General features: G+C 37.6%; 1 protein-coding gene across 5 annotated transcripts in view; it reads left to right on the top strand.

Moving 5' to 3' along the window:
- MATR3 (matrin 3) overlaps positions 1-26899 on the top strand; it is a 45996-nt gene that overhangs the window by 5596 nt on the left and 13501 nt on the right. For 3 of the 5 annotated variants that reach the window (XM_032779687.2, XM_032779686.2, XM_075068057.1), the window contains exons 2-9: positions 7706-8770; positions 14405-14466; positions 15440-15481; positions 19385-19485; positions 22115-22167; positions 24938-25063; positions 25679-25804; positions 26386-26556. In XM_032779687.2, the coding sequence (XP_032635578.1) occupies positions 7868-8770; positions 14405-14466; positions 15440-15481; positions 19385-19485; positions 22115-22167; positions 24938-25063; positions 25679-25804; positions 26386-26556 (1584 nt within the window). In that variant the 5' untranslated portion in view covers positions 7706-7867. The remainder of the gene's footprint in view (positions 1-7705; positions 8771-14404; positions 14467-15439; positions 15482-19384; positions 19486-22114; positions 22168-24937; positions 25064-25678; positions 25805-26385; positions 26557-26899) is intronic. The other 2 variants (XM_032779690.2, XM_032779689.2) reach the window with 1 other exon arrangement.

Genomic DNA, 26899 nt, shown 5'->3' with positions numbered 1-26899 from the left:
GTAAAAAGGATGGCGATCAGTTGTTTTCCGTGTCCACTGAGGATAGGGGTAGTAGTAATTGGCTTAATCTGCAGCAAGGGAGATTTGGGTTAGTTGTTTTAGGAAAAACTTTCTAACTAGACAGTTCAGCGGAATACACTTCCCACGGAGGTTGTGGAATCCCTATCATGGCAAGCTTTTAAGAACAGTTTGTCCAAACATCTTTTGGCATACTGCCTCAATGAGCTAGATGACCTCTTTAGAGCTGGAGGGGTCCCGTATTTCTATGGTTCTATACAGATTGGATTTAACAAACAGGATTGAAAAAGGGTAGAGGCCCAAGGATAGCACTGATAAGGTAATGCAGTTGCATAGGCTAGCTTATTCACACAATGAATCTGACTCAGTTGCATTTTAAAATATCTCTTATCTGTATTTCCCTGTTTTCAACTCTTAAAAATTCTTGTGCCTGTTTCTTTTTCTTTAGCTCAGCCTCTTCATTTTTAAAAATCTTTTTTTCTAGGATTGCTATTTGTTTTGAGTAAAGCCTTTGCTTATAAAAAAGGGGTAAATAATGGTTTTCTGGTTGTCCCCTTGTTTGCATACTTCAGTACAACAAAAATGTATGCCTGGAATTAAAAAAAACCTAAATGTTACATAGACTGAGATAGGAAGCAGGCATCTAATTGTTGACACAGCTGTTTTGTCTCCACATCCATGCTGTCTTGAAACTTTCTTAACTTTAAACTAAAGTTTATTTTTTAACATTGATTTGACATAACTTATTTTTTGTTGTGATAAAAAAGTAAACAATAGAACTTCTTTTACAACAATCGAGGCACTGTTTTCTGATGCAGTTATCTGCTATGTAGCATTTCTAGGTCTCACTCTATAGCTCTGTTCCTGCAGCCTGTTGTCTGTGGACACAGAATGGATAAAAATGGATTATTAAGATAAGTACATTAAAATCAATTTTCTGTTATTTTTTATTAAAATTAATTTAAAAAACTTGAAATTGGCAACCTATGTTAAGACCTAAACTTACTGTTAAAATATTTTAAATTAAATAAAATTAAGCAGTATGGATCTGGCACTGAAGTGTTAAAGAAACTCAAACAACTGAACTGGTTGAAGTCACCGGCTAAGCAACTAGAACCAGAATTTGTTGAAGTGTTATACTGTGTTTTGACAGAAGTAGCCACTTCGGCAGATACGGAGTATTTTTGTTTGTTTGTTTGTTTTTATTCAAGAAGTTCTGTTCAATTATTCATTCAGAGTTGGAAAAATAAGTTATGAGTTGAAAAAGTAGGAAAGCTTATTTTCCTCTTCCAATCTCAGTAAAAACAAGGTGAGAGGCTGAATTCTGCTAGTTCTACAGTGGAAGGGTTTGGTGACCAGAAACAATCAGTTCAATTCACTAATGACAGAGAATACTCTCCTTTTGTTTTATTAAATCAGTTTTAAATGCAAAACATGTTCTGATAAATTTTCTTGTGTCCAGCACAATTGAAGTAGATTTATTAAGCTAATAAACTATTTTAAAATGCTGTTTTGTGCACTTTTAATTTCTCCTTTTCATCCACATGCAGCTTAATGCAATCTCATAGTAATCTATAAAAAATGCATCTTTCATCATTGTGACATATTCAAAATGTAAAAATTAAGAATATAAACAAATTTATTTAAGCAATGATATAGCTTAACCATACATGTGTGTCGATAGTGTATCCCTCCTGTTTAGCAAACTGTACCAAATTTAGTGTAAAGGCTTTAGATTTGCAAACTAAACAAGTGCAACAACGTGTTTTAATGGTTACCAATGAATGAAACTCAACCTTTCCATAGGAGATAAAAATTATAAATGGAAAACCAAGATTAAAATCAGTGATTGGATTGATTTTAAACTAATGCAATTTAAATATACCAAACTTAATCCTCAGGCTTCTAGGTACTGGGTTTATTTTTCAAGCCATACTCTTTAGAATTAAAGATTGGACAACAATTAAAAAATGTCAGCTTAGTTTAGTTGAAATTAATTATAATGTGGTTCTGCTTAAATGAAAGAAAAATACAGAGATTGTTGTAGATGTATTAAGAACTGTATTGATCATTCATAAGTTAGAACAGGTAACTTTCAGACTGAAGAAACTTCAGTCTGTTGCATCTGTTTAAAATCCTAAACACTGCACAGATTTTTGGCTCCCTGCAGAAGTGGAACCTGCCTCCTATTAAGAGAAATTACACCTCCATTATAGATAACTTTTTTTAAGGATTGTAGGATCTGGCTTTGTATTACAATAAGTTCTGTTAATTATATTTGGGGTGTGTGTGTCTATATCTGTATCGAGAGAGAGAGCGTGTATGTGCTTAAATTAGCATTTGAGAAGAGGACTTGCAAAGGTTTTTAACATGTAAACCAGTTATTTTTTTTGTACTTCATCTGGTGCTGATTCTCCTGCCTGTTTTTGTGACTTTATCACATTTTCCTGTGTTTCCTTTAATCCTTGTTACAGAAGCTGTAGGTGTTAACTGTTACTAAAAGTTTTTGTTTGTTCATTTTTAAATTAAGTTGGAGGAGTCCTTTTAAGACCACAGCCTATTCTTTCAGTCTTCCATAGGAAGAGCCAGTTTCCTTACACAGAACAACTTTTAACAGTGGTATTCTGTTGCTGGAAACAAATGTAGGAAGAAGAATGTGCATGAAGTCTGTAGTTCATGGATTATTGCTGTGACTAGTAAAACAGAGTTTGAACATAAGTACAAAAATTGCACTGAAGATGGACAGTTATGACATTTGTTCATATTGGAAATGGAACAAGTAAATTGTGGCTAGAAAAAATGATTTAGTAAACAGCTGAAATAAACCTGTGTAGATTTATTCTTGTCCACTCACTTCGCAAGGTAAGGCAACATGGATGTGGAACATAAGATAGACATGGAAGCTTTTGTCTAATTTTCAAAATGTGCACAGTATTAAGTGTCAGTTTATTTTGGTGTTGCATATTAGTACTATTAGAGTGAAATTAGTCAACACTTCCATTAAAATCTTTTATATCCTCATGTTTGTGTTTTATTGCTGTCTGAATTTTGGTACAGAGTCTCAACTAGAGACTAGGGTTTTTATTAAACTTACTAAGAACTATTTTCAAGCATGTGCAAATGAACTTCAGAGGCCTTATACCCTTTTGTAAATTGAAGCCTTTATTAAATGTTTTTTGGTGACACATGTAGATTACATAAACATTTGTGCCATAACATGTATATCAGTCCTTAAAGAGTTAGGGTTATAATATTCCTTAATGGAAGTTGTGTATGTATTTAGTAGGTCTAATTTTTAAGGAGAAAATTTACACATAGTTTAACACATTAGACTTTGAATTAGCATGTCAAACATGAAAACATTAAGCTGGGTTGCAGTTTTGGCTTTAACTCTTATTGATATCTCTTTAAAGGAAGCATTTGTCAGGTAATTTAGGTGAAAAAAATGCCTTTAAAACCCCTAAAATGTTGTTTAACATGTTCTCATATTTTTATTTCAGTATTGGTGTTTTTATTTAACCCCTTCCCTATAAGTGTTTACATACTATACTGGTGCAGGAAAACCAGAAAGTGAAACTGACTAGAAACAAAAGTGAAATTGTTTGATTTTCATTGTCCAAACTGAGAAACAGTAAAACAGGATGAACTATGAAATGTCATTTAAATTTTTAGAACTTTATTTTAATAACCCAAGGTGTTTACACAGGTAAGAAAATTATTTTTTTTAAATATTTTCAACCTAAGTATACCTTTAAAGATGCTGATGTTAAGGTTTGTATGGCCGAAGATTGATGTATCCTTAGAACTTAGACTTATGTAGTGCTATCCATTTGCTAAAGTAGAACTCTTAATGATTTTCATGGGGAGTTTCCACTGAAAATGGATGGCACAATATAGCTGTCAGACTTCTAAATGTTTAGAAACAAAGTATGAATACTGTTTCTATATTAAAATAGAATAAAAACCCAGAACTGTTTGAAAATCAGCATTAATCTGCCTGTGTATATGGCAGCTACACATTCAGTATGGTTCCAATTTTTCTTTTTTGCATTTTGTCAACCTTTAATTAAGATTGTTTGACATTGTTCATGTTTATCTGTAGTTAGTAGCACTTGGACTTTAAAAATGATATAATGTTGAAATAGCTTTTACTATAAACTCTCAAAGTTTGATATTATCCATTTTCTGACTATAAATCTTTATAATGATAAATTTAGAGTCCAAAACACATCTGTCCCAATTTTAACTATACTGGGAACAACACTTTCATAGAACTACACTTTGAACTGAGCTAAATCAATCCTCAATTCCTTCCACTGCTTTGATCAGTCATGGTCATCTTGTTAGTGTGGCTCAGCTGACGGCACACTCACTTTGAAGTCAAGATCTTGGGGTACAGGTTCATCAGGACTTGTCAATATCTGGTATAGACACTGTACTGTAGTCCTTCAAGGGCCTGCAATGTTAGAAATGCTGTCTTTTGAATGAGATGTTAAACTTGACCATGTGGAAATTAAACATCCTTGGCTATGAAATTAGTGGCTCTTATTTCTTTAATTCTGTCCCCTTCCCACTTTTGATCTTAATTTACAAACAAAAGACTGGTGGCAATCATCAGATGCCAATGATATAAGGAAATATTTAGAGACATCCACCCAGACGCATAATTTCCCTTTATATTCAACTTCTTGACAGTTAACAAGGATAAACATTTATAGTATGTACACAAACTACTAAAAAACCCACAATTCTGTCAGCAGTGGTTTCCCATGTAATTGTCTTCCTTCATCCTCTCCTGAGTTTCTCTCCCTGCTATGTCTTTTCTGTTTTTGTAGTCTTCATTTCTGTTTTTCTGGCTTTCTCTTTGCAGATCTGCAGCATCCTTGCAGTAACACTCTGCAGAAACAATTCATATGTAGAACCAGGCTACAGGGTGAAACTCAGGTTCTCTCTGCAGCAGAACTCTGTATGAGGTGCTACTACTCAAATGCTCTTGGTTTTGTTCAGTGATATTCTGACCAAAGCTATGACAGTGAACTAATAATCAAGAAGTGTGGCAGGAGGATTAGTGGTGGATCTGCTTTTGAGGGAAACATTGCTTTTTGAATAGTACTGTAGATAACTTTGATGTCCTGTTCAGCTTCTAGTTTATGCAGGTTCTGATGTCCAAAGCTATGTACATCAAGCTATTGCTGGGCATATGGCTGTATGCTCGACCTTTGTTACCAGTTTCTAACTCACTGTTTTGCGGAGTTCCTTGATAGACCTTAAGAAAGGCAGTATTAAAAAAAACAAATTCTGTCCGATGCTACAAATGTATATGTGAACTGTACTTAAAGGGTTTAAGTTAATGCAGATGTATGTAAAATGAAGTAATTTTTACTTTGTAAAGTAGTTTGTGAAGTACTTTGAAGGTAGTGTGAACAATTAGAGAATGCTGCTACCAATTTTATCTTGAATATGAGCAAGTCTGAACATTTCTCTGATACTTTTAACATTTAATTGGCTTTTCATTTTACAATACAGTCCAAAAATGTCCATTTTTATAAAGAGACTCCTGGAACATGTTCAGTTTGGATCTTGGATCTCGCCATTTCACCTAGCCACCGGCCTTCTCTGTCCCTCCCTACATTCTTGCCACTGAATAATTTATTGTGCAGCTACTGACGTCCAGAGTATCCTTCTACCTCTCCAAATCATTTGCTCTTTCCAAATAAGTTTTTCCCATGCTGCTTAATCTTATAGATCCCACCTGAAATTTATGTCAATTGACTGCAGAAGGCTGCAGATATTTAACCATAGGCAAAGCAAAATTATACTCATAACATTGGATGCATTGATGGGGGTCCTTTGTATTGGCTTTATGTATTATTCACATCTATTATAGGATTCCCTACATCTCTGATATAAGTCATAAATATTTAGTAAAGAATTAATACATATGACATATATAACATCTTTCACCCCAGAGGATACCAGATTGCTTTAGACTTAGAAATATTGGTGAAAAAATATTTTACTTTAGTCACCACTGAAAAATGGATTTAAATTCAGTATGCAGTTGTGAGGATCACACACTTGTAAACCCTTGCTTGTACTTTTGAATTCTCCTAGTACTGGGAACGTGAAGCTCTGCAAGGCTAAGTCCCTGGGATGTGCCTTAGAGATTCTCCACTATTCGTCTCTTCAGAGGAAGACCCCTGCTTTTATTCCCTTGTCTCACCCCAAAAATGTCCCTTCTCTGACAGAAGGGTGCATGATTTGGGGCTGTATGATTTATATTCTTTTCTCTGTTGCAAGGCCATTATGTTTTTATGGGTGAGTGGCCATGCAGGGGGGCTGAGTGGCCCTGCAGGAGTTCAAAGGGTGTATTCTTTCCAAGACCCAAATGCAGTTGTCCTATGTTACCAGAGAAGGGCATTCATATGGGGAGTTGGACTGCTTAGACAGCACATGCCACCAGTCTGTAGAAGTATAAATATGAGGGGAAATACACTACCTCACTTCTCCACAAAAATGAAATCCCTTTGAAATACAGCATCTCGGCATTGGAGTAAAACAGCTGTCAAAAAGTATACAGAAACCCTACAAAACAATGTAGGAAGTGAAGAATACCATATCCAATTGAAACTACAGAAGAAATGTAATTAGGCAGAATATATTACTCTGTTCTAGTATCCTCTCGAGGTCCCTTCCTAGAATCTGACTCTATAAATTACAGATTATATTCATCTCTTGTGAAAAATGCTGAGGGACCTTTAACAACCATCGTGGTCATGATCTCAATTTGAAGTCACATCCAAAAGACAGCAGTAACGTCAGTGTTTCCTAACAGTGTGTTGGTTCAGAACTGATGGGGATTAGGGGCGGGAAGAATAGCACCATCTTGTGATTTACCAGTGCCTCTTCCTGCAGCAATAGGGTTTTCCTTGGACGTCTCCCATCCAAGTACTGACCAAACCTGGCCCTACTTAGCTTGAGATCTGATAGCACAGGCTGATGTGTTATGGCTGTGGTATAGTGAATAGATTCATTTCATATGTGGTATTAACCATATAACTGCAATTTGAGCAAGAGGTCTTATTTACTTTCTACAAATTAAAACTTATTTTTCTTGTTCACATCTGTCTTCACTTCAGTAATTTGATTTGATTGCATTAAGGTTGAATATTATGTTTGGTCTTATTTACTAGATCTTATGGTAGACACTTGTTGGCCAAACTTCAGTTACTTATAACTTCCCTTTCGTCCTTTTCTATAGTGGTATAGTTTTCATTTCTAAATGTGTATATACCAAATTCATCTTGGTTTCCATGGCTTTGTGTTTTTTGTGGTCTTCTGGAACTTAGCATAGTGAAGTAGGGTATATACAAAAGCATTAAAGATCACAGCCTGTGTGCTAGTAAACTTGAGATGCTTTCTAACATCTAAAGCTTCTGAAATTCACTTATCTTCAGTATGACTCATTTTTTGTAGGAGAAGACTAGTTTGTGTAGGAGGAAAAACTACTGTATTTTTATCAAGTAATATATGTAGGTTCTGAGTACATCTCAAATCTGTTTAAGCTATGTAATAAAAACCTTGTAAGATTGAGATCTTAAATGTTTTTTAGATCAACATGATGCATAAGTTTAAAACTGCATCTGTTTAAAGGGATTTATGACTAAAACTGCTTGTTTTTCTACAGAATTGTCTGGTGTTTCTCAGCTTGAAGAAGATCTACAGTCATTATTGATCCTTTTTTCTTGGCGTTACCATTTTGAAGTGAAGTTTACCTTTCTAGTGTGAGCTTTCTTTTCAGCCATCTTTAAAATTTTGATCCATAAAGTAGACAAGCTATAGTTCTACAATGTCCAAGTCATTCCAGCAGTCATCTCTAAGTAGGGATTCACAAGGTCATGGGCGTGACCTATCTGCAGGAATAGGCCTTCTTGCTGCTGCTACCCAGTCTTTAAGTATGCCAGCATCTCTTGGAAGGATGAACCAGGGTACTGCACGCCTTGCTAGCTTAATGAATCTTGGAATGAGTTCTTCATTGAACCAACAAGGATCTCATAGTGCACTGTCTTCTGCTAGTACCTCTTCCCATAATTTACAATCTATTTTTAACATTGGAAGTAGAGGTCCACTCCCTTTGTCTTCTCAACACCGTGGAGATGCAGACCAGGCCACTAATATTTTGGCCAGCTTTGGTCTGTCTGCTAGAGACTTAGATGAACTGAGTCGCTATCCCGAGGACAAGATTACTCCTGAAAACTTGCCTCAAATCCTTCTACAACTTAAAAGGAGGAGAGCTGAAGAAGGTCCTTCATTGAGTTATGGTAGAGATGGCAGATCATCTACACGGGAGCCACCATACAGAGTACCTAGGGATGATTGGGAAGAAAAAAGGCACTTTAGAAGAGATAGTTTTGATGATCGTGGTCCTAGTCTCAACCCAGTGGTTGACTATGACCATGGAAGTCGTTCTCAAGAATCTGGTTATTATGACAGAATGGATTATGAAGATGACAGATTAAGAGATGGAGAAAGGTGTAGGGATGACTCTTTTTATGGTGAGACTTCGCATAACTATCATAAATATGAAAGTGAGTATGACAGAATGGGTCGTGGTCCTGGTCCTGAGAGATCTCTTTTTGAGAAAAAGAGAGGTGCTCCTCCAAATAGCAATATTGAAGACTTCCATGGATTCTTGCCGAAGGGTTATCCCCATCTGTGCTCTATATGTGATATGCCAGTTCATTCTAATAAGGTGAGTTATGCATCAGATGCTTCTATTTTCCTTTACATTGTAGTATCTATTCTGTTTTTACCTATTTCTTTGACTATTTCTATAGCCTAATTACTTTTAAAATCTGAAAATTTGAGAGTGAAAAAGGCACTTTGTTTATTTACAAAGTAATTGTTAATGAACACTTTAAACCAGGGCTTTACATTAATATTCTATTTGCCCAGATTGCTTAACTTCAGACCAAACAGCTGTCATCTGCTGGGATATCTTATTTATATTTTACATCCTACATGTTCTCTTAACCACAAACATCTGGCATTTAAGCAGTTTTTTGGTGTTTTTGTTTTTGGTTGGTTTTTATTTTTGTTTATTTTTTGCAGTGTATCTATTGTGCTATTCAAGAAGCTAGATTCAGCTCTCCTCCACATCTGTCTTGATTGCTGATATATATGTAGTTAAGATGCATTCTTGCACAACACTGCATTTTTCCTTGTCCATGACCAAAGGGAAAGAGTTAATGTAGAGCCCTGGAACTTATTTGCAGGAGAATAATTCACATTTTAGATTAGCTCATTCTTGCCTTTTTAATTTCACTTTAACACTCTGTCTCATACTATGGCTGAAATTTGTCGTCATTTTTTCTCCTTTTTTCACAACTTTCTTAGGCACACTTCAGACTCACTTTTTATTGTCACGTGTTGCATCTGTCCCTTTAGAAGCTCAGAAAAAAATCAATCTGCTGCTGCAGTATCCTGCTCTGTGTTCCTGGTAGCGTTCTTTTACTTGACTTGCAACTAGAGTGGATCTTCTGGTATATTTATTTTTGATCAGACTTCCCTCTTAAATTATTCATAATTATAGTTCAAGTCTCTGACAAGGTGACAATTTACCCAAACTGGCTTATTTGCTCAGATATTATTTCAGAGTTCTCTTACTTTCAGCTTTTTGGTTTTATTCATTCTTGCTGATTTTCAATACACTAGGCAGCTGAATTTTGAAATTGGCTTTTAATGCCCCTCCGGTCAAAATCAATTACATTATATTTTTCATTTGAAGGCTTTGGGGAAGATTATTCAAGTTAAGAATACATACATTTGCCTTAAAATTGATTTAATGTGGTGGTATTGTTACTAACTTTTTTTCTTTACAGTAACAGCTGGAAGTATTACCTATTCCTGAAAACATTTTAAAACAATATTTTGTGTAATACAAGTAAAATTAAGAAACCCAAAGTGTCCATATAGACTTGAGAATTTAGCTGTTATATTGTATTTACTACTTGACAAAGCAAATACAGGTTTATAAATTATTACTTCAGGTAACTCCAGTCAGGTTTTTTTTCTTTATTTGAAGTTTATTTTTGTAACTGATACAAACAATAAACAACAAACCCATAATTATATGAAAACATCTTATATGGTTACAGAAGTTAAATGTTAACATCTTGAGATACTTCATAATGGTATCTCCTGTTATAAAGGTTCTTTTCAGTGCTTTTGCTTACTCTATTCTGCTTGCTTTTGTTTTGTACAGAAACTTGGCATAAAAGAAGCCAGTTGTGAAAGGAAGCTTTTTAGAATATGAAAAAATATTTTCCCCCTTTAACAGTGTATTGAAAACACTTTAAATTTACAAACATTCTTCAGCTCACTTTCAACTGTTTAAGATCAAGTTAGTAACATAATACATGTGCAGGCTTGAACTTCCAATACAGCATATAAAATATTTTGGAAATTGGTTCCTCTATTTTGCCAGGATCTAAATCCTGAGGTCTGCTTTCTTATCCAGAAATAACACCACTGCAGGAAGAAAGTATTTTCCTGCAATGATATGGGTACCATATTTTCTCCAGTTTTGTTAGATATTAGTTACGTTATGATATTTCTGATTCTGAGTCACAGGTAAAACACTAAGATCTGAATCAAATTCTAGGGGAAGCAGATTGGAATATGGCTCTGTGAGCTGGGACAATTCTAGCTTATTACTACAATATCTTCTCTTTCCTCTAAAATAAAATAGTATCAGGAGGCTAGAGAAGGGACTGTGTGTTTTATCAAAGTCTGCCAAAGGGGAAAAACTTAACTTAACATCACAAAGATAAGAAGTCGTGCTCCTTTTCTATGTACATTACTAGTTGTTCTTTTAACTTTGTGTATAAATCTTCATTGATGACTGACAGCTTGTTCTAACATCTACTTGTGAAAAGAAATACTGCCCAAATTGTCTGATTAGGCACTTTATCAATTTTGACCCCCTACATCACAGAACAGGATTTAGGCAAATGTTACCTCCCCGCCCTTCCTGTAAAATAAAACAGAACCATTGTGGTAGAGAGAACAGCATGAGTAGGTTAACTTGAAAATAAAACATTCAAGAGATATGGGTTTCTAAAAGTAATAGCCAAGACTAATAAATAAATATCTAACTCCTAAATAAGTTTGGCTTGATTTTTTTCTAAAGTCATGAGCATCTTCAGCTGCTGTTGACTTCAGTGGGAGCTGAGGGTACTTAGAACTTTTGAAAATAGAGCAAAACATATTTAAGAGTTTAATTTCAAACACCCACCTAGATCAATGTCTGTGTGTAAATATGCCCTGAAAATTCAGAATTGGGAAACTTTGATCCTGAAGCAACCCGAGTAATATTTTAAGGAGTCTAGATCCCTTTTAATATAATGTGGTAAAACTGTTAAACAAAAAACTAACTAAGCAAGCTAACTTCACCTTAGTTTAAAAAAAAAAAAATCTTCACTTGAAAAATTAAATTGTAAAAATAAGTATAGGCTGGATTTTCAAAAGAACCTGAGGGAATTTGAAATTCAGTATGGAGTTGGGTGTCCAACTCCTTTATATGTGAAAATCCCAGCCAGAGTGCATAGAGGATATTAAATTTTGTCACTTTTAAAAAATAAACTTGCAGGCAAACTTCAGATATACTATACATTTACTTTTAGCTGAGCCAGACTTGGAAACTTTGCAAATTAAAAATGCATTGTGAACTCTTAAGTTTACATTTTCCTATTGTTGAGGGGGTGTCTGTTTGTATTAAATGACTTAAATCTGTTTGCACCACCTTTTAAAAGCTTAAAATGGTCTTCCTTTCCTACATTTGGCCTCCTTCTGTTTTTAAGTAATGAATATTTGGTATATAGTGGAATAAACTGGCTCTTGTTCACATGTTTGTGCATTAGAATCATTGATATACGAGTTCACAATTACAGAGCCAATAGTAGGAACTCATATCTTGTGAATCCTGCACAAAGTGATGTCCTCCTTTTTAAAAAACAAAAAGAACCAACCAACCTCTGACAGAGAGAGTGAGTGATCAGGATTTCATCCTGCTCTCTGATACGTTTTGTGTATCTAAAAAAAATCAGCCATACCGAATTCACTGTCCAGTTTGGTCAATTTCATGGTCATAGGATTTAAAAAATCATAAATTTCATGATTTCAGCTACTTAAATCTGACATTTCACAGTGTTATAATTGTAGGGGTTCTGACACAAAAAGGAGTTGGAGGAGTGTCACAAGGTTATTGTAGGTGGTGTCATGGTTCTGCTACACTTCTGTGCTGCTGCTCGCGGTGGCACTGCCTTCTGAGCAGGGCAGCTGGAGAATGGTGGCTGCTGGCTGGGAGCCCAGCTCTGAGGGGTGAGCCACTGCCAGCAGCAGCACAGAAGTAAGGATAGCATGGTATGGTATTGCCCCCTTTACTTCTGCGCTGCTGCTGGCGGGATGCTGCCTTCAGAGCTGGGCACCCTGCCAACAGTCACTACTCTCCAGCCGCCCCGTCCGCCCCCCAGGTTTGAAGGCAACACAGAAGTAAGGGTGGCAACACTGCACACACATCCCCAAATAACCTTGTGACCTCCTGCAACTCCCTTTTGGGTCAGGACCCCCAATTTGAGAGACACTGGTTTCTCCTGAAAAATCTATATAGTATAGGGTAAAAGCACACAAAAGACCAGATTTTATGGTCCATGACACATTTTTAATGATTGTGAATTTGGCAGGGCCCTAGTTATAGCTTAGTGACAATGCTTTATGGGAGACTTGAATTATCATTCAATTTTTTTGCTGCAAGGCCATTAAAACTCTGAGTTCTTGAAGGCAAGGCAGTAGCGTTAGCCTCTGATACTTCACTGCTTTACCCAGGAGGATGGTTATAACATCTTAAAAATGGAAAAGTTGCCCATACTGAATAAGATTTTTCTGGACCACAGAGAGAGGCCATCAATTTGTACAGAATTTAAGCTTGAAAATATAATTGTACTATAACTAATTGCTCCAATACTTCCGCTGATGATCATGGGTTTCCTTGACAGCAGCAGAGTGGAATTAATAAAGTTCTGGTCAGTTTCATTTCTGCTTGTTTGGAACCTGATGATCAAGAGTGGAAGTCAGAAATCATGTCCATGTCATTCTGCAGTTGCTTATGAAAGTTGTGAGCAAGAGCAAGGCACTGGACATCTTGATGAGAGAAGAGAACCAAAACTGGCCATTGGGGGAAGACTAGAGTAGCAGAGAGCTCCCTTTAATGGTCAGAAGACTGGGGAAGAAGGGGGGTAGGGGTGGAATTCAGTTCTTTCAGTAGTCAGTCATAGTTCAAATTTATCAGATACTTTCTAGCCAGAGGCTGATATGGAAAATTGAACCCCTAGATAGACTCTAGGAATAGCCTCCTTATAGAAATCCCAGCACCCTCCCTTTTCCTGCAAACTGAAGTACTAGGTTTATTATCAGGTTGTTACCTCTGCACCTGATAGATGAGATCCTTCTGCCTTTCTCCAGTACTCCTCTTTTGCATCTGACTCTGGCTAGTAGTTTATCAAGTAAAGCTTTGGAAAATATGGTCTTTTAACAGATCTACCAGACAACTAAGTCCTGTTTTAGTGACCCAAGCAAATGAAGATTCTACCACTTGGCTTTTGGAGTCTTTTCCACATTCTAAGAGTTATTTTCATTAAACTTTTTCTGATATTTAATCTAAATATTATTTTGCTTAATTCCATTACTCCTAGTTATACCTCTTTGTATCATCCTGAACAAGTCCCCCTCTCTTTGGTGTCTGTATCATTCAAATACTTGTACACTTCTATCTTTCCCTAACATAGTTGTCTGGCCGAGCTATGCACTTTCAGTTCTTTTAATCTTTCCTTATGTACAGTCCCTCTAACCCCTTAATGATTTTTTGTTGCTCTTTTCTGAATTCCTTACAATTTTTCATCTTCTGGCTTTTGTGCTAGCCATAACTGAATGCAGTATTTTTAAGTATGTTAGTCTTTGAAGGTCTGAGGTGTAAAGCAGAGGGGTTAGGAAAAAATCTCCAAGGCTATGAAAGGAAAACCTTGGGCTCCCTGCAGGCATACTCTAGCAATTTTTGTCATGATGAGCTTTGCATATCTGAAGCCAGAATCAAGCCCTTAGATTCCAGAGGACATTTTCCATCGGACACTTTGTCAGGTTATAACAGTTTTAAGGTAGGTCAAAATTCATTGTATCTTTAAAGCACTACAAACAGACTTCAGTATCTATACACAACTATTTATTAAATACCTCTGCATAGAAGAGTAGGTACATAGCTGTGCAGAGAGAATGGTTTGTTAAAAAATATTTGACCTTATGTTGTTAATTGTAACTGTTTACTTTACTGCAGGAGTGGAACCACCATATCAATGGAGCAACCCACAGTCGACGTTGTCAGCTTCTTCTTGAAATGTATGAGTTTGAAATACCTTAAGCATTCTTGTGGCATGAGGGCATGTAGAATTAGACAGCTGTTAACTATATTTTACAGAGCAGGTTTAAGTAATTTGCCTGGTGTGCTCTGAAAAGACCAATACATTAAACTTGTTTTAGCCATTCCCCTGAAGCATCTCAGGGCCAAAAAGTTATTAAATATGCTGCAGAAAGGCAATTTAGTCTCTACTAAGCTCTTATGCTTTACATATGTTTAGACAGTGTCAACTAGCAGGTGTTCAATGTTTGTAACGTCTTGCAATACTCCCTAGTTATGCTTCTAGGGCGAACTTCCAAGAGGTTCTCCTTTCAGTCTGTTCTACATAGTGTAGATTCAAACCTGTCCTGTTGTAATACTACAGGTTATTGCTAGATATTTGGTATTTAAGTACACCTCTACCCCGCTATAACATGACCCGATATAACACAGGTGCGCAAATAGCGCAGTAGCAGCGGGGTTCCGGCTGCTGCTGGGAGCCCGGGACCCTTTAAATCACCGCTGGAGCCCTGCCGCTGCTACCCCGGGGCTGCGGTAGCGGGGCTTGGGCAGCGTTTTAAAGGGTCCGGGGCTCCCCGCCCGAAGTCCCAGGCTCTTTAAATCACCTCTGCAACCCTGCCACCGCTACCCCAATATAACGGCATTTCACCTGTAACGCAGTAGAGATTTTTTGCTCCGCACAACCACGTTATATTAGGGTAGAGGTGTATAATACACTTCCTAGTCTGGGGAAAAAACCACCTAATCTCCTAATTAGCATTGAAATGCTTATGGCTGTTAGGAATTACATTTGTTTAATAGCTGCCAATCATGCTATCCAGGTTATTCCTGTACAATGTGTTCATGTTTTCCTGCTTCCTGTGAAAAATGTGAATTTGTAGTAGTTTTGTGTAGATACTGTCCTTTGGAATCCTAATTTTATCTTATTTATAAATGACCTTCTTTTATTTAAAGATATCCAGAGTGGAATCCTGATAATGATTCTGGACATGGAATGTAAGTAAAACTGAACAAAGCAAAATACAAGTTACTTTTATATTGGAAGTACATAATGCAATGAAATGACTAATTAAAACTTGGCATTTTTTCAGCTTTGTCAAATATTGGAAATACTGAAATCATTAAGTGTGTCAGAACAAAGGGGCTCAATTTCCTATCACTTAATAGGGTGCAGGGTTTTGGTGTTTTTTTTTTGTTTGTTTGTTTGTTTTTTTTAAGTTTAAGTTTTATCCTATCTGGACACTTGTCACATTTCCTTTTATGGGTGGACTGCTCTTATACCAGCTGAAAAGCAGCACTGATTTAACTGAGTTGGCTCTCCTTGTGTAATTTATATCTAGGAAACAGAGAAATTGTCTGGAGTGTAGTTGTTAAAATCAGATTGAGGTTTTGTAAAATGAATCTGATTTTTTTTCTGCTTTTGCAACTTTAGATAAAAATTTATAATGAAATATATTATAAATCCTGGCAATAGCGAGAGGGAACTAAATGCCACTACTAAAATATTGAAAATTAAAGCCATAATTCTGACTTCAACAGGACTACTTTCTTATAATTAAATATAGTCTTAATTGCTTTTAGAATCGGGGGGCTAAAATTATATTTTTATTAACTTTTCTATTAATGGCATAAAATTGCTGTAGTGTTAACAGTGAGAAGTTATTTAGACTTTTGATACGTTAACAAAGTTATTGTTAACTTTTTAATACACAGGCCAGGTTTTGTTTTAAATCTCACCCCCTTAGGAGCGTACATGACTAAATCCTGCACCACTGTCATAGGTGTCAGTTTTGCCATTGACTTCAGTGAGACCAGGATCAGGTCATTGACTTGTGGAAGTTCAGTGTATGGAAAGGTGATTCTGATTCCAAATAGAGAATGGGCTTTTTGCTTACCAGTTTTGAGTTTGTGATGTTTACAGTGAGGATGTTACTAAGGCTCTACACCAATGGTTCCTAAAGTTGTTCTGCTGCTTGTGCAGGGAAAGCCCCAGGTGCGCTGGGCCAGTTTGTTAACCTACTGCGTCTGCAGGTTCAGCCGATTCGCAGCGAGCCGCTGGAAGCAGTGCGGGCCGAGGGAGGGACGTACTGTCTGCTGCTTCCAGCAACTTACTTCGTTATTTACTTATTCCCATAATACAAGAACTATGAGCCACCAAATGAAATTAATGGGCAGCAGGTTTAAAATAATAAAAGGAAGTTCTTCACACAGCACACAGTCAACTTGTGGAACTCCTTGCCTGAGGAAGTTGTGAAGGCCAGGACTGTAATAGCATTTAAAAGAGAACTGGATAGTTTCATGGAGGTTAAGTCCATTGATGGCTATTAGCCAGGATGGGTAAGGAATGGTGTCTCTAGCCTCAGTTTGTCAGAAGGTGGAGATGGATGGCAGGAGAGAGATCACTTGATCATTACCTGTTAGGTTCACTCCCTCTGGGGCACCTGGTATTGGCCACTATTGGTAGACAGGATACTGGGCTAGATGGACCTTTGGTTTGACCCAGTGTGGCCGCTCTTATGTTAACCACTGCTCTAGACTTCTCTTTTTCAGCAAATAAGAGCATTTTTAAGTTTGAAACTAGTAGAATTTCAGATTTTACATAATTTTTTTAATGATTAGGAAGTTAGATCTAAATGGCCACTTCAGCAATTTAAGACTCTAAAATGGGAAAAAAGTAAAAAATTGATCTATGATTAAGTTACTTTATAAAAATCCTCATTTTTTTTTTAATCTGCTTTGATGTCTGTCTCCTTCACTCCTTCATGTTCTCTCTGGAGGAATTTGTGCAGAGAATAAGGAATAATAAATTGCAGAATGAAAATTTGAAGGAATTAATTATTAAATAGCTTTACATGATGATCATATATTTTATCTAACTAAACATTTCCCTAAAAGAGCTAAAGAAATGTTTAAGAAGGTATCTGCCTTTAAAGTAAATTGCACTAAAACTGAAATGTTAACTATAAAATTGCCAGAGTTGGAGAAGTAATCCTGCCATAAAACCTATGGGATAAAAATAGTTAATAAATTCTTTGATACCTAGGAATCCAAATCTCAGATTTGGAGTTCAGTGTCAGATCATGACTTCAGCAAAGTGGCCCATGGTCACAGATGTGGAGTATGGGAAAAATGATCAGTTTCTGCCTTGGAAATTTCACTGTCCCAAAATGATTAGGTTGAAGCTGGACAAACTTTTTAATGAAGCACAAACTGCTTATTTCTAAGGGTATGGCTACACTTGCAGCCGTACAGCGCTGCCGCGGGACCGCTCCCATGGCAACGCTTTGAAGTTCAAGTGTGGTCTTGGTGCCAGCACTGAGAGAGAGCTCTCCCAGCACTGCAGGCGCTCCACCTCCCCATGGGGATTAGCTTGCAGCACTGGGAGCTGGGGCATTGTTTACACTGGCACTTTGCAGCGCTGTAACTTGCTGTGCTCAGGAGTGTGTGTTTTTTCACACCCCTGAGCGAGAAAGTTGCAGCGCTGTAAAGCTCCAGTGTAGCCAAGGTCTAAGGCATAGGCTGACTTGCTAAAACTTCATGGTCAGACTTCTAATGCAAATCATAGAATATCAGGGTTGGAAGGGACCTCAGGAGGTCATCTAGTCCAACCTCTTGCTCAGAGCGGGACCAATTCCCAGTCATATTTTTGCCTCAGACCCCTAAATGGTCTCCTCAAGGATTGAACTCACAACCCTGGGTTTACCAGGCCAATGCTCAAACCACTGAGCTATCCCTTCCCCTATAGCCTGACACTTGAAAGATTCTGCATGAGAAGATTTTTAGGGTTGCTCTTTTGATCACGTAGTGTTAAAACATTTTGTTTTCACTAAACTTTTCCCCTAGACATAAAAATATGTTGCATTTAGGGTGCTCACATTGCAGTGGTGCGTATAGTGTATTGTATTTGTAATCTTCCAGTAATGAATGCTGTAGATATTAGCTGCTAAAATAGCATAACTCTTACAGATTTCCACTTAATTCTTAGTTAAACTACTAGTACAAGTAATTCATCTTTAAACTGTATACAACTTGATACAATAAAGATTCAGAAGTACATTTTAATTATTACTGTAGTAATTTTATGTTTAGCGATAATAATATTAATAGTGTAGCCATTAGTGATTTATACAACTCATCCCATATAAGTGCCAGTAAAGCTCTTAAATCACCAGATGTGTGGTGATATATCAGAGCTACAAATGGACAGCACATACCGTTGGAAGAGGTAGAGTATTGGTTTTCCAATGTGATGCAGCACTTGCTCTCTATCCCTGGTATGTCCAAAGAGAGGACTTTATTGTTGAAGCGTTATATGTAGAAAAGAACGTCTTCAATAATCCCCTCTTCGGTTGTGTGGAGGAAGCTTTCCCAGATGCATAGAAGGACCTTAAACCATCAGTAGATTCAGGATCTTGTTTAAAAAAATACGTTTTCTAGCCCTTATGGTTGCAAAAAATCTTTTAAATGTAAAGAGGGTTATTTTTTCCCTTAGTTCTTCAGACACCTACTAACCAGAGGTGGCGGATACAGGTGACATTTCAAGGCAGGGTCCAGGAATAACACCCTTGTTAGAAATCCCACCAACCTCCACCTTTTCAAAAGCTTCTCAGCATGTGTTGTACCTGGATCTCATTAGCAGATAGACCCAAAAGATGAAGGTGGCCATCTCTTGCTTTAGGATTAGTTCTTTGGCTACTAGGAATTGGGTAAACGCCTAAAATTTTGTAGAGAAGCTTACTGTGAGTTTGGGAGGTTTCTAGAATTAGTTGTAATTTTCCGTTCCCTCAAGGATGTGGTATCAAATGTATTTGTGATGAGGAGATAACTTTTCTAGGGGCTCGATGAAAAGTTTTTCTTTTTAAAGGTTTAATATGCTTTGTTTTGTATCTCTGTTTCTAGGGGTGATCGGTCTATGTTGCAGCAATCTACAAATCCTGCACCAGGAATTTTGGGGCCGCCACCACCTCCGTTTCATCTTGGACCACCAATTGGGCCAAGAGGTAACATGAGTAAACAAATCTTTTTCATTGTACTCTTCTCAAATTCCTGGTTATCTGAAATGTTGGATTCTACTAAATGGCATATGTAACTCTGTGCAGCATGAGAGTCAAAACTTAGCTAAGGAAACTGAAGGATTTCACAGCAGCATTAATTTAGCCGAACGTTTTATTTTGAGTCTATTTGAAGTTGGCACTGTCAGATTAAAATACTCATGAACTATTTTTGAAGTTGAAACTTTTATTTTGTTACTGAAACTATATATTGTTAAAACAAAACAAAAAAACCCAAAACCCTACCTTTCATTTACGCTATTTACTTTTCCACTTCAAATAATATGAATAATTAAAGTAGATGAGACAATCTTGCTTTCTAGGTGTCATTCTCTAGAGTCTAGCAGCATGTTAATGCATATCTGTCTTGGAAACACTGCAGAAAAATGTTTTAAAGAGAACTAATGCTTTCATTAGTTTCTTTTCATTCATACTTCGAAATTTCATAACAATTTTGTAAGCCTAAATTTTGAGCTTTAACTAACTACTTAACAGACTTGCTTTAATTTATTCCTTAATATATGCAGTATGGTAGAATCAGTGTTGCTGTAGGATCATAATTCTGAGGTTTGCATCTAAAATCTCAGCTATAACATTACGTTAACATTTTTTTTGCCCTTTAATAAAATGTTTCAGCTCATTTACGTATAAAAGTAGTTCTCAGCCTTTTGGGAATCGGGACCCATTTGTAAACCTTGCTGGCCTGTTGTGACTCAGACGCTCCCTAAGATACCCCAGACCCAGTGTAGGCGTCCTCCCCTGCTAGGGGTCGCTTGGAGCTAAGATTCCAGATGCTCCAGCCAGATGTGAAAACCTGGGAACTCCTCACCAGCAATTGGGACTGGGAGAGGCAGCATGCTGAGATAGCCGCCCCCCACCCATGGCTCCCTGGGAGGGCAGAGGGTAAAGGATGGGAGGATTTGGGGGCCCTAGGGATAAAGCGGGCAGGCTTGGGGAAGGAGCTGGGAGTGCATTGGGGAAGATCTGGGGACCAGGACTGGTGAGTTGACAAAAAGCTGTTTGGGAGGGGTATCATAAGCCTCTTTCCCAAATCTGGACCTTAGCGTCCAAAATCTGGGTGCTTAGCATGAACCTCCAAGCTTAATTACCAGCTTGGATCTTATCTCGCTGCCACCAACCAGGAATCAGTGCCTGGTACACTTGAGCCCCCCAAAACCTTCCCTGGGGAACCCCCAAGACTCAGATGCTTTGAGTCTCCAACAAAGGGAAATAAACCACTTCCCTTCCTCCTCCCTCTCCCACCCAGACTTTCCTCTCTGGGCTAACCTGAGAGTATTGATGCAATCTCTTTACATCACAATACCAAGAAGCATGTCTCCTTTATTCCACAAAGAGACAAACCCCAAATACAAGGAAACAGAGATGATCCTATCTCTTCCCCCTCCCACCAACTCCCTGGTGCTGCAGAGCTTACCCTCCGTAGATCTAACACAAAGAGAATTCCCTCCCCTTGTTCCTTAACCTACCCAGAGAGAAAAACTCAAACAAGTCTTACAAAGAAAACTTTATATAAAAAAAAAGAAAGAAAAAGACATAAGAATATAAACTCTGCATCAAGATGACAATACAGGGCTATTGCTTATAAGAAAATATGAATAAACAGTCTGATTCAAAAAGATATCCAATTTGAAACATTCCAGCAAGTTACACACATGTAAATACCCCCAAAACAACATAAAAGCCTATATTGTTTTTCTACCTGTACTTACAAGTTGGACACAGAAGATTAGAAGAAGAAAGAAGCTTCTCATAGCTGAGAGACAGACAAAAGACCCAGAGTCCAAAACTTCCCTCCCTGACTTTGAAAAATCCGGTTTTCTGATTGGTCCTCTGGTCAGGTGTTTGGTTCCCTTTGTTAATCCTTTACAGGTAAAAGAAACATTAACCCGTAGCTATCTGTTTATGACAAGGGGTACATTGAGAGAGCTGGACTGGGGAGTGGGACACAGGGTATGGAAGATGAGGTGTGCCCTGGCTGCTGGGCAGGAGGTATATGGGGGGTGGGGAGTACTTAACAGAGAATGTGAAACCAACTGTTTTCTTCTCATTTCTGTCCTGCGGAGTGCGCTGGGCCCAGCTCCCTGCGCTAGGCATTGTGACTTCCATGGTTGCCGTACCACTCATGTTTGGCCCAAGTGGCATTGTGATCTGATGCATGGGGTTGCAGTGCCACTTGATCAAATTTGGCCTGGCCTGGCAAGCCACCAGTCCTGATAGAGAGGCAGGTGGGCCAAACCTGAATAGTACTGTGGCTCTGTGCACCAAGTTGTAACACCCAGAGCAGGAAGCTGAACCAGCACTCTGGGCCTTTGACACATTCTGGCGACCCCAATTTTGGGTCACAACCCATGGATTTTGCTTCTCAGGGTTTACTGGTAAAATATTATGTGTGGATTTGATTTCTTATGAATTTACAGTAATTTGAATTAAGTATTTGAAAAATAACTTTGACATTACAAGCGATCTTTAATTTACTACCTTTTAAAAAGATGAAATGTCAACAGTAACCATAACTCATTTAAGTGTTACTTATATACTTTTAATTTCTAATATAAAGGAGCTGGAAATGGAAACATGCCAGGACCACGACATATGCAGAAAGACAGAATGGTTAGTATTAAATTGTCATTCTAACAATCGGCTTTACAAAACCGTAATATGCAGCTACACTGATATGAAGCATGCTCATTTTAATATATTCTACAGGAGGAAATTAGATGTCTTTGGGAGGTAGTAGAATTATTTTTAGTTGTATGATGGTCCTATTGTGCTGGGTGCTGTGTACACACAGAGGCAACCTCTTCCTCAAAGAGCTTACAGTCTAAATGGACAAAATGAATGGTAGGGGAAATAGAGGTACGGAAAGGTGACTTACCTACATCAGATCATGCAGCACATCAGTAGCGCAGCCAGAAATAGAGCCCAGATCTCTGTCTCCCAGTCCAGTTTGGACATGGGACCCAAACAGTCTTTATAGAATTTTTCATATCTAGCTCACTTGAATACAGTACAAGTTGATAGTGACAGTTATTATGGTTGTGATTTGCTGTCTGTTGTAAAATGGATTGGTACTCAGTCCACATACCGGACAGTCATATGGACCTCATTGCTGTTGGTACTAAGTGGAAATCTTGTTAGTCTTAGCAAAGAGGTCAAGAATTGAAGAAACCTGGAGACAAACACAGCTTTTGAGGTAATCTCTCAAGGTTGATACTGAGGTTGCATTTCCCTTAGCCATACTACGCCTGATCATGACTAACCATAAAACCTTGAAAAAACAGGTTTTTATAACTCCTTTGTAAGGGAGATTCCTTATGTTGTTCTGTTTTACAACACAGACTACAGAGTTTGAGTGTTGACCATCACTTCTCAGCTCTTTTGTTAGTTACACATCTTGGTAAGAGGCACCTGAGAAACAGAAGAGGGAAGAAATAAGGCAAGCCTGACCAAAACATTCAAAAGTCGTCTTTTTCCAAGTTCCTTGAAGCTTCAAGCATTGCTTTTCTGTGTGGTGTAGTCTAGTCATAAGTCAATATCAGGTTGAGATGCAGCAGGGAACATGGCCATCTATACATTAGAACAGTGGTTCTCAAACTTTTGTACTGGGACCCCCTTTCACACAGCAAGCCTCCGAGTGTGACACCCCCCTTATAAATTAAAAAGACTTTCTAAATATATTTAACACCATTATAAATGCTGGAGGCAAAGCGGGATTTGAGATGGAGGCTGACAGTTCGCAAGCCCCCATGTAATAACCTCACGGCCCCCAGTTTGAGAACCCCTGCATTAGAATGTTGTTCTCCATTGTTTGCAGTTTTTGGTCTTACTGTTTGTACATCATGTAATGCTTACACAAATGCACTAATTTTTCTGATTTTTTTTTTTAAATCGCCATTAAAGCAGATGCAAACTGATGTAAGAAACTTAAATTGTTTCTGTGCTGTTGGTGTCGTACATCTCAATTTTCAGTGACAGTCATTACTGTTATGCTCACAAAAGTTCATTTTAATTTGAAATCTTATTTGCACAGGGGATGATAATCTTGACCGTGCTTCAAACTTATTTGTTTTTTTGTGGAGAGAGTGCAAAATCGGGATATCTTTAAACTGTATCAGGGTAGATTTCTTTTTATTCAAAGTTGTTATAGGATATTGAAGCAAACAGCATCTTAGTCTAATATACAAATCTTTTTTTTATAAAAAGGTAAGACTCTATTTGATGTATATTCTTTTGGATTAAAATTACCAAGTATATCAGTCATCATGTTTCACCACCTACTATGATCATTGTCATGATCCACCAAGTGAATGGGCACCACACTATTAAATGGACCTAAACTTTTTATCCCATGTGGGTCTGGGCTGTGTCTAGACACTGTTTCTAGAGCTGGCTTCTAAAGTAGATTTCCAGGATGCAAGTTCCCTGTCTGGTCCTGTTCCTTGGGATAAGAGACTCCACAGTCCAACTCCCCTAGGCCTTGAAGCTATTACTGAAACCTCCCAAGCCTCTCCAGCTGTTTTGCATGTTCTCCCCAAATCCAGCCCAGCTGGGGATAGGGAGGTATCTCTGGTTTACAGATTAACCCCCTGGGGAACATGTGATAGTTAAAGCAAGGAATATAGGCTTTGCAGGGAACTTCTTAAGCATACTCACCCTTTACTCTTTTCGCACAGTAGAGCCTATAAATCTAAGGCAAAACAAAAACAAAACAAAACACCAGAACACAATCTCCTTCTGAGTCTTCACCATTCTGGAGAGTCCCTGGCGGATGGCAAAATCCCTCCTGCTCCCAGTCCTGCAGCTGTCTTCTATTTCTGGAGTTGAAATGACTCCCTCGCTTAGAGAGCATGTCACCTTTAAAGCAGTCTGTGACACCTCTTTGTTCTTCTGCTGGTGATTTTCCAGATTGCTGGGGCAGAGAGTCTTTAAAAGTAAATGTTTGTTGGTAGCAGCACTGTTGTTCTATTCAATTTTGAAAGCTGTATTTCAGCTTCCCAGGCAGTCTGTTCTTGCTGCAAAATGGCGGTTCCAATCCACACTGAAGGGCTACAATGTTAAATGCAATTCATAAACCAGAAAGAAATTCATAAATTGATATAGACTTATCCTCAGACTGTGTCAGTCATCATCTTGGGTAAGAATAAATTCCTTCTTTGGTGTACAGAGTTGACTTATGTACCTTTGGAATTCCCTGCCTTGCCCTGATATATTTAGTTATGCCTGGAGAGAGGACATTGGTAAAATGGGTCTTATTTTTTCAGGTAATTTTAGATGAGATTTGGGGGCTGAAATCCTTCGATGATGTCTCTGTTAGTTGACATGCTATTTCATGTCATGCTACTGATAAACTTTACTAGTTAGTTCTTTCTGCTTTTATCAGGAAACAAGCAGAGTTGTTCACATTATGGATTTTCAGAGAGGGAAAAACTTGAGGTACCAGTTGCTGCAGCTTGTTGAGCCATTTGGAATAATTACAAATCATCTGATTCTAAACAAAATTAATGAGGTAAGTTTTTTATTAAAATATTTTGGTGGCATAATTAGTATTGGGTAACATTCACTGGCATCAGTGAACACCACACAACTTTACAGCATTTGTGAAAGCGAGCACTCTTAGTTTACAAAGCCACTTACGTTACAAATCCTTGTTCGTTATTTAGATTGAATTTTTTTGCTTGTTCTCAGACCAAATGAGTCCTTGGAATTCTCCATGTTCCCTGGAATATACTGGGTATCATCTTGTCATCACAGGAGGGGAATGCTAAGGGAAAGGAGGGTTAATGTCTTTTTCTCCTCCCCCCCCCCCCCTCGGAACACAGAAATTTAGATACACTGAGATAATATTCTGCAACATTACATTTAATTTTTGTTTAAATTTGTAACTTTTATTGTTTAAAGTGTTATTAACAGTAATTTGTCCTGAGCATATACTATTTTTTTTGGTGTACACCTAAGTAATATGCTATGTGCAATTTATACCTAACTCTATGGGGCCAGTTAATGCTACTGTAAAAAGTTTTGACTCTTGCATTTCCTGACTGCATTTTTTAAGAAGTGCATCTTATTTTGCCAGAGAGTAATACTGAAGTAAATGCACAAATAAATTCTTATACAATTTCAGGCATTTATTGAAATGTCCACTACTGAAGATGCCCAGGCTGCCGTGGAATATTATATGACAACACCAGCTCTAGTATTTGGCAAACCTGTAAGAGTGCACTTATCCCATAAGTATAAAAGAATAAAGGTAAATACAATTTTGCATTTTAAAATCTTATTTTTAATCAGTATAATATATTCAGTGTTAAGTTATCTTAATGTTTGTTTTTTGCATTAATTTGTTTTGTTATATTTAAGGGTAAGATTGTGTCATTAATATTTTTAGTAAGTCTGGGACAGGTCATAGGCTTCCATGAATTTTTCTTTATTGCCAGTGACCTGTCTGACTTTTTTACTAAAAATATCCGTGATAAAATGAGAAGGGACTAGGCAGCTTCAGGGTGGCTGGGAGCTTTGGGGTCCCCCCTGCCCCCACCGTGGTGGCGGCCCTTGAGCTGCTGGGGTCCCCATGCCCCCCACGGCCAGTTAGCTGCTAGGATCCCACGGCAGGGGTACCTCAGCTCCCTGCCCACTGTGGGAAGTGGCAGGACCATGCAGCTCCCAGCCACCAGCCAAAATCAGCGCCTTACTTATGTTTCAGTTGTAATGCATATAGTAAAATCAGAAACTTAATCTTTAATATAAATGTCATTTATTGATGTAAGTTATATAAATGTCAGATTTTTATGTAGTATTTATTTTTAAGGTTTCACAAACTCTTAATTTTAGAAACCAGAGGGGAAGCCTGATCAAAAAACAGAGCCACCAAAGCCAGAACCTGGTCGTGTGATTCACCTCAGTAACTTACCTCATTCAGGATATTCTGACAATGCCGTAATCAAACTAGCTGAGCCATATGGAAAAATAAAGAATTACATACTGATGAGAATGAAAAGCCAGGTAATTCACTCTAGACACTTACATAACTGAGTTGATTCATGCATATTTAAGTGGAAAGTTGAATAGATCTACCTGCAAAAAACCAGAGATTCTTTCAAGATTTTAAGCTGGGAACTTGATTAAATGGATTGTGAGAGCTCCAAAGTGGATACTAAGTTGAGGGGGGTGTGGGATTTTTTTGTTTTGTTTTTTTTGAAGTAGGGAGAAATGTTCAAAGCAGAATAAAATGTTTACATTTGATCTTGAAGATTGATACCTCTATTGCCATCTTTTTTTTTCTGATTCAATATGGATATGGAAACTACTGGAGAACATGGCAAAATATAGGAGGAGTTTCACATTA

The sequence above is a fragment of the Chelonoidis abingdonii genome, chromosome 7 (genome assembly GCF_003597395.2).
Source record: "Chelonoidis abingdonii isolate Lonesome George chromosome 7, CheloAbing_2.0, whole genome shotgun sequence".
Taxonomy (NCBI): domain Eukaryota; kingdom Metazoa; phylum Chordata; order Testudines; family Testudinidae; genus Chelonoidis; species Chelonoidis abingdonii.
Note: the sequence above shows the minus strand (reverse complement) of the source record. Positions and strands in the feature narration are given on the sequence as shown.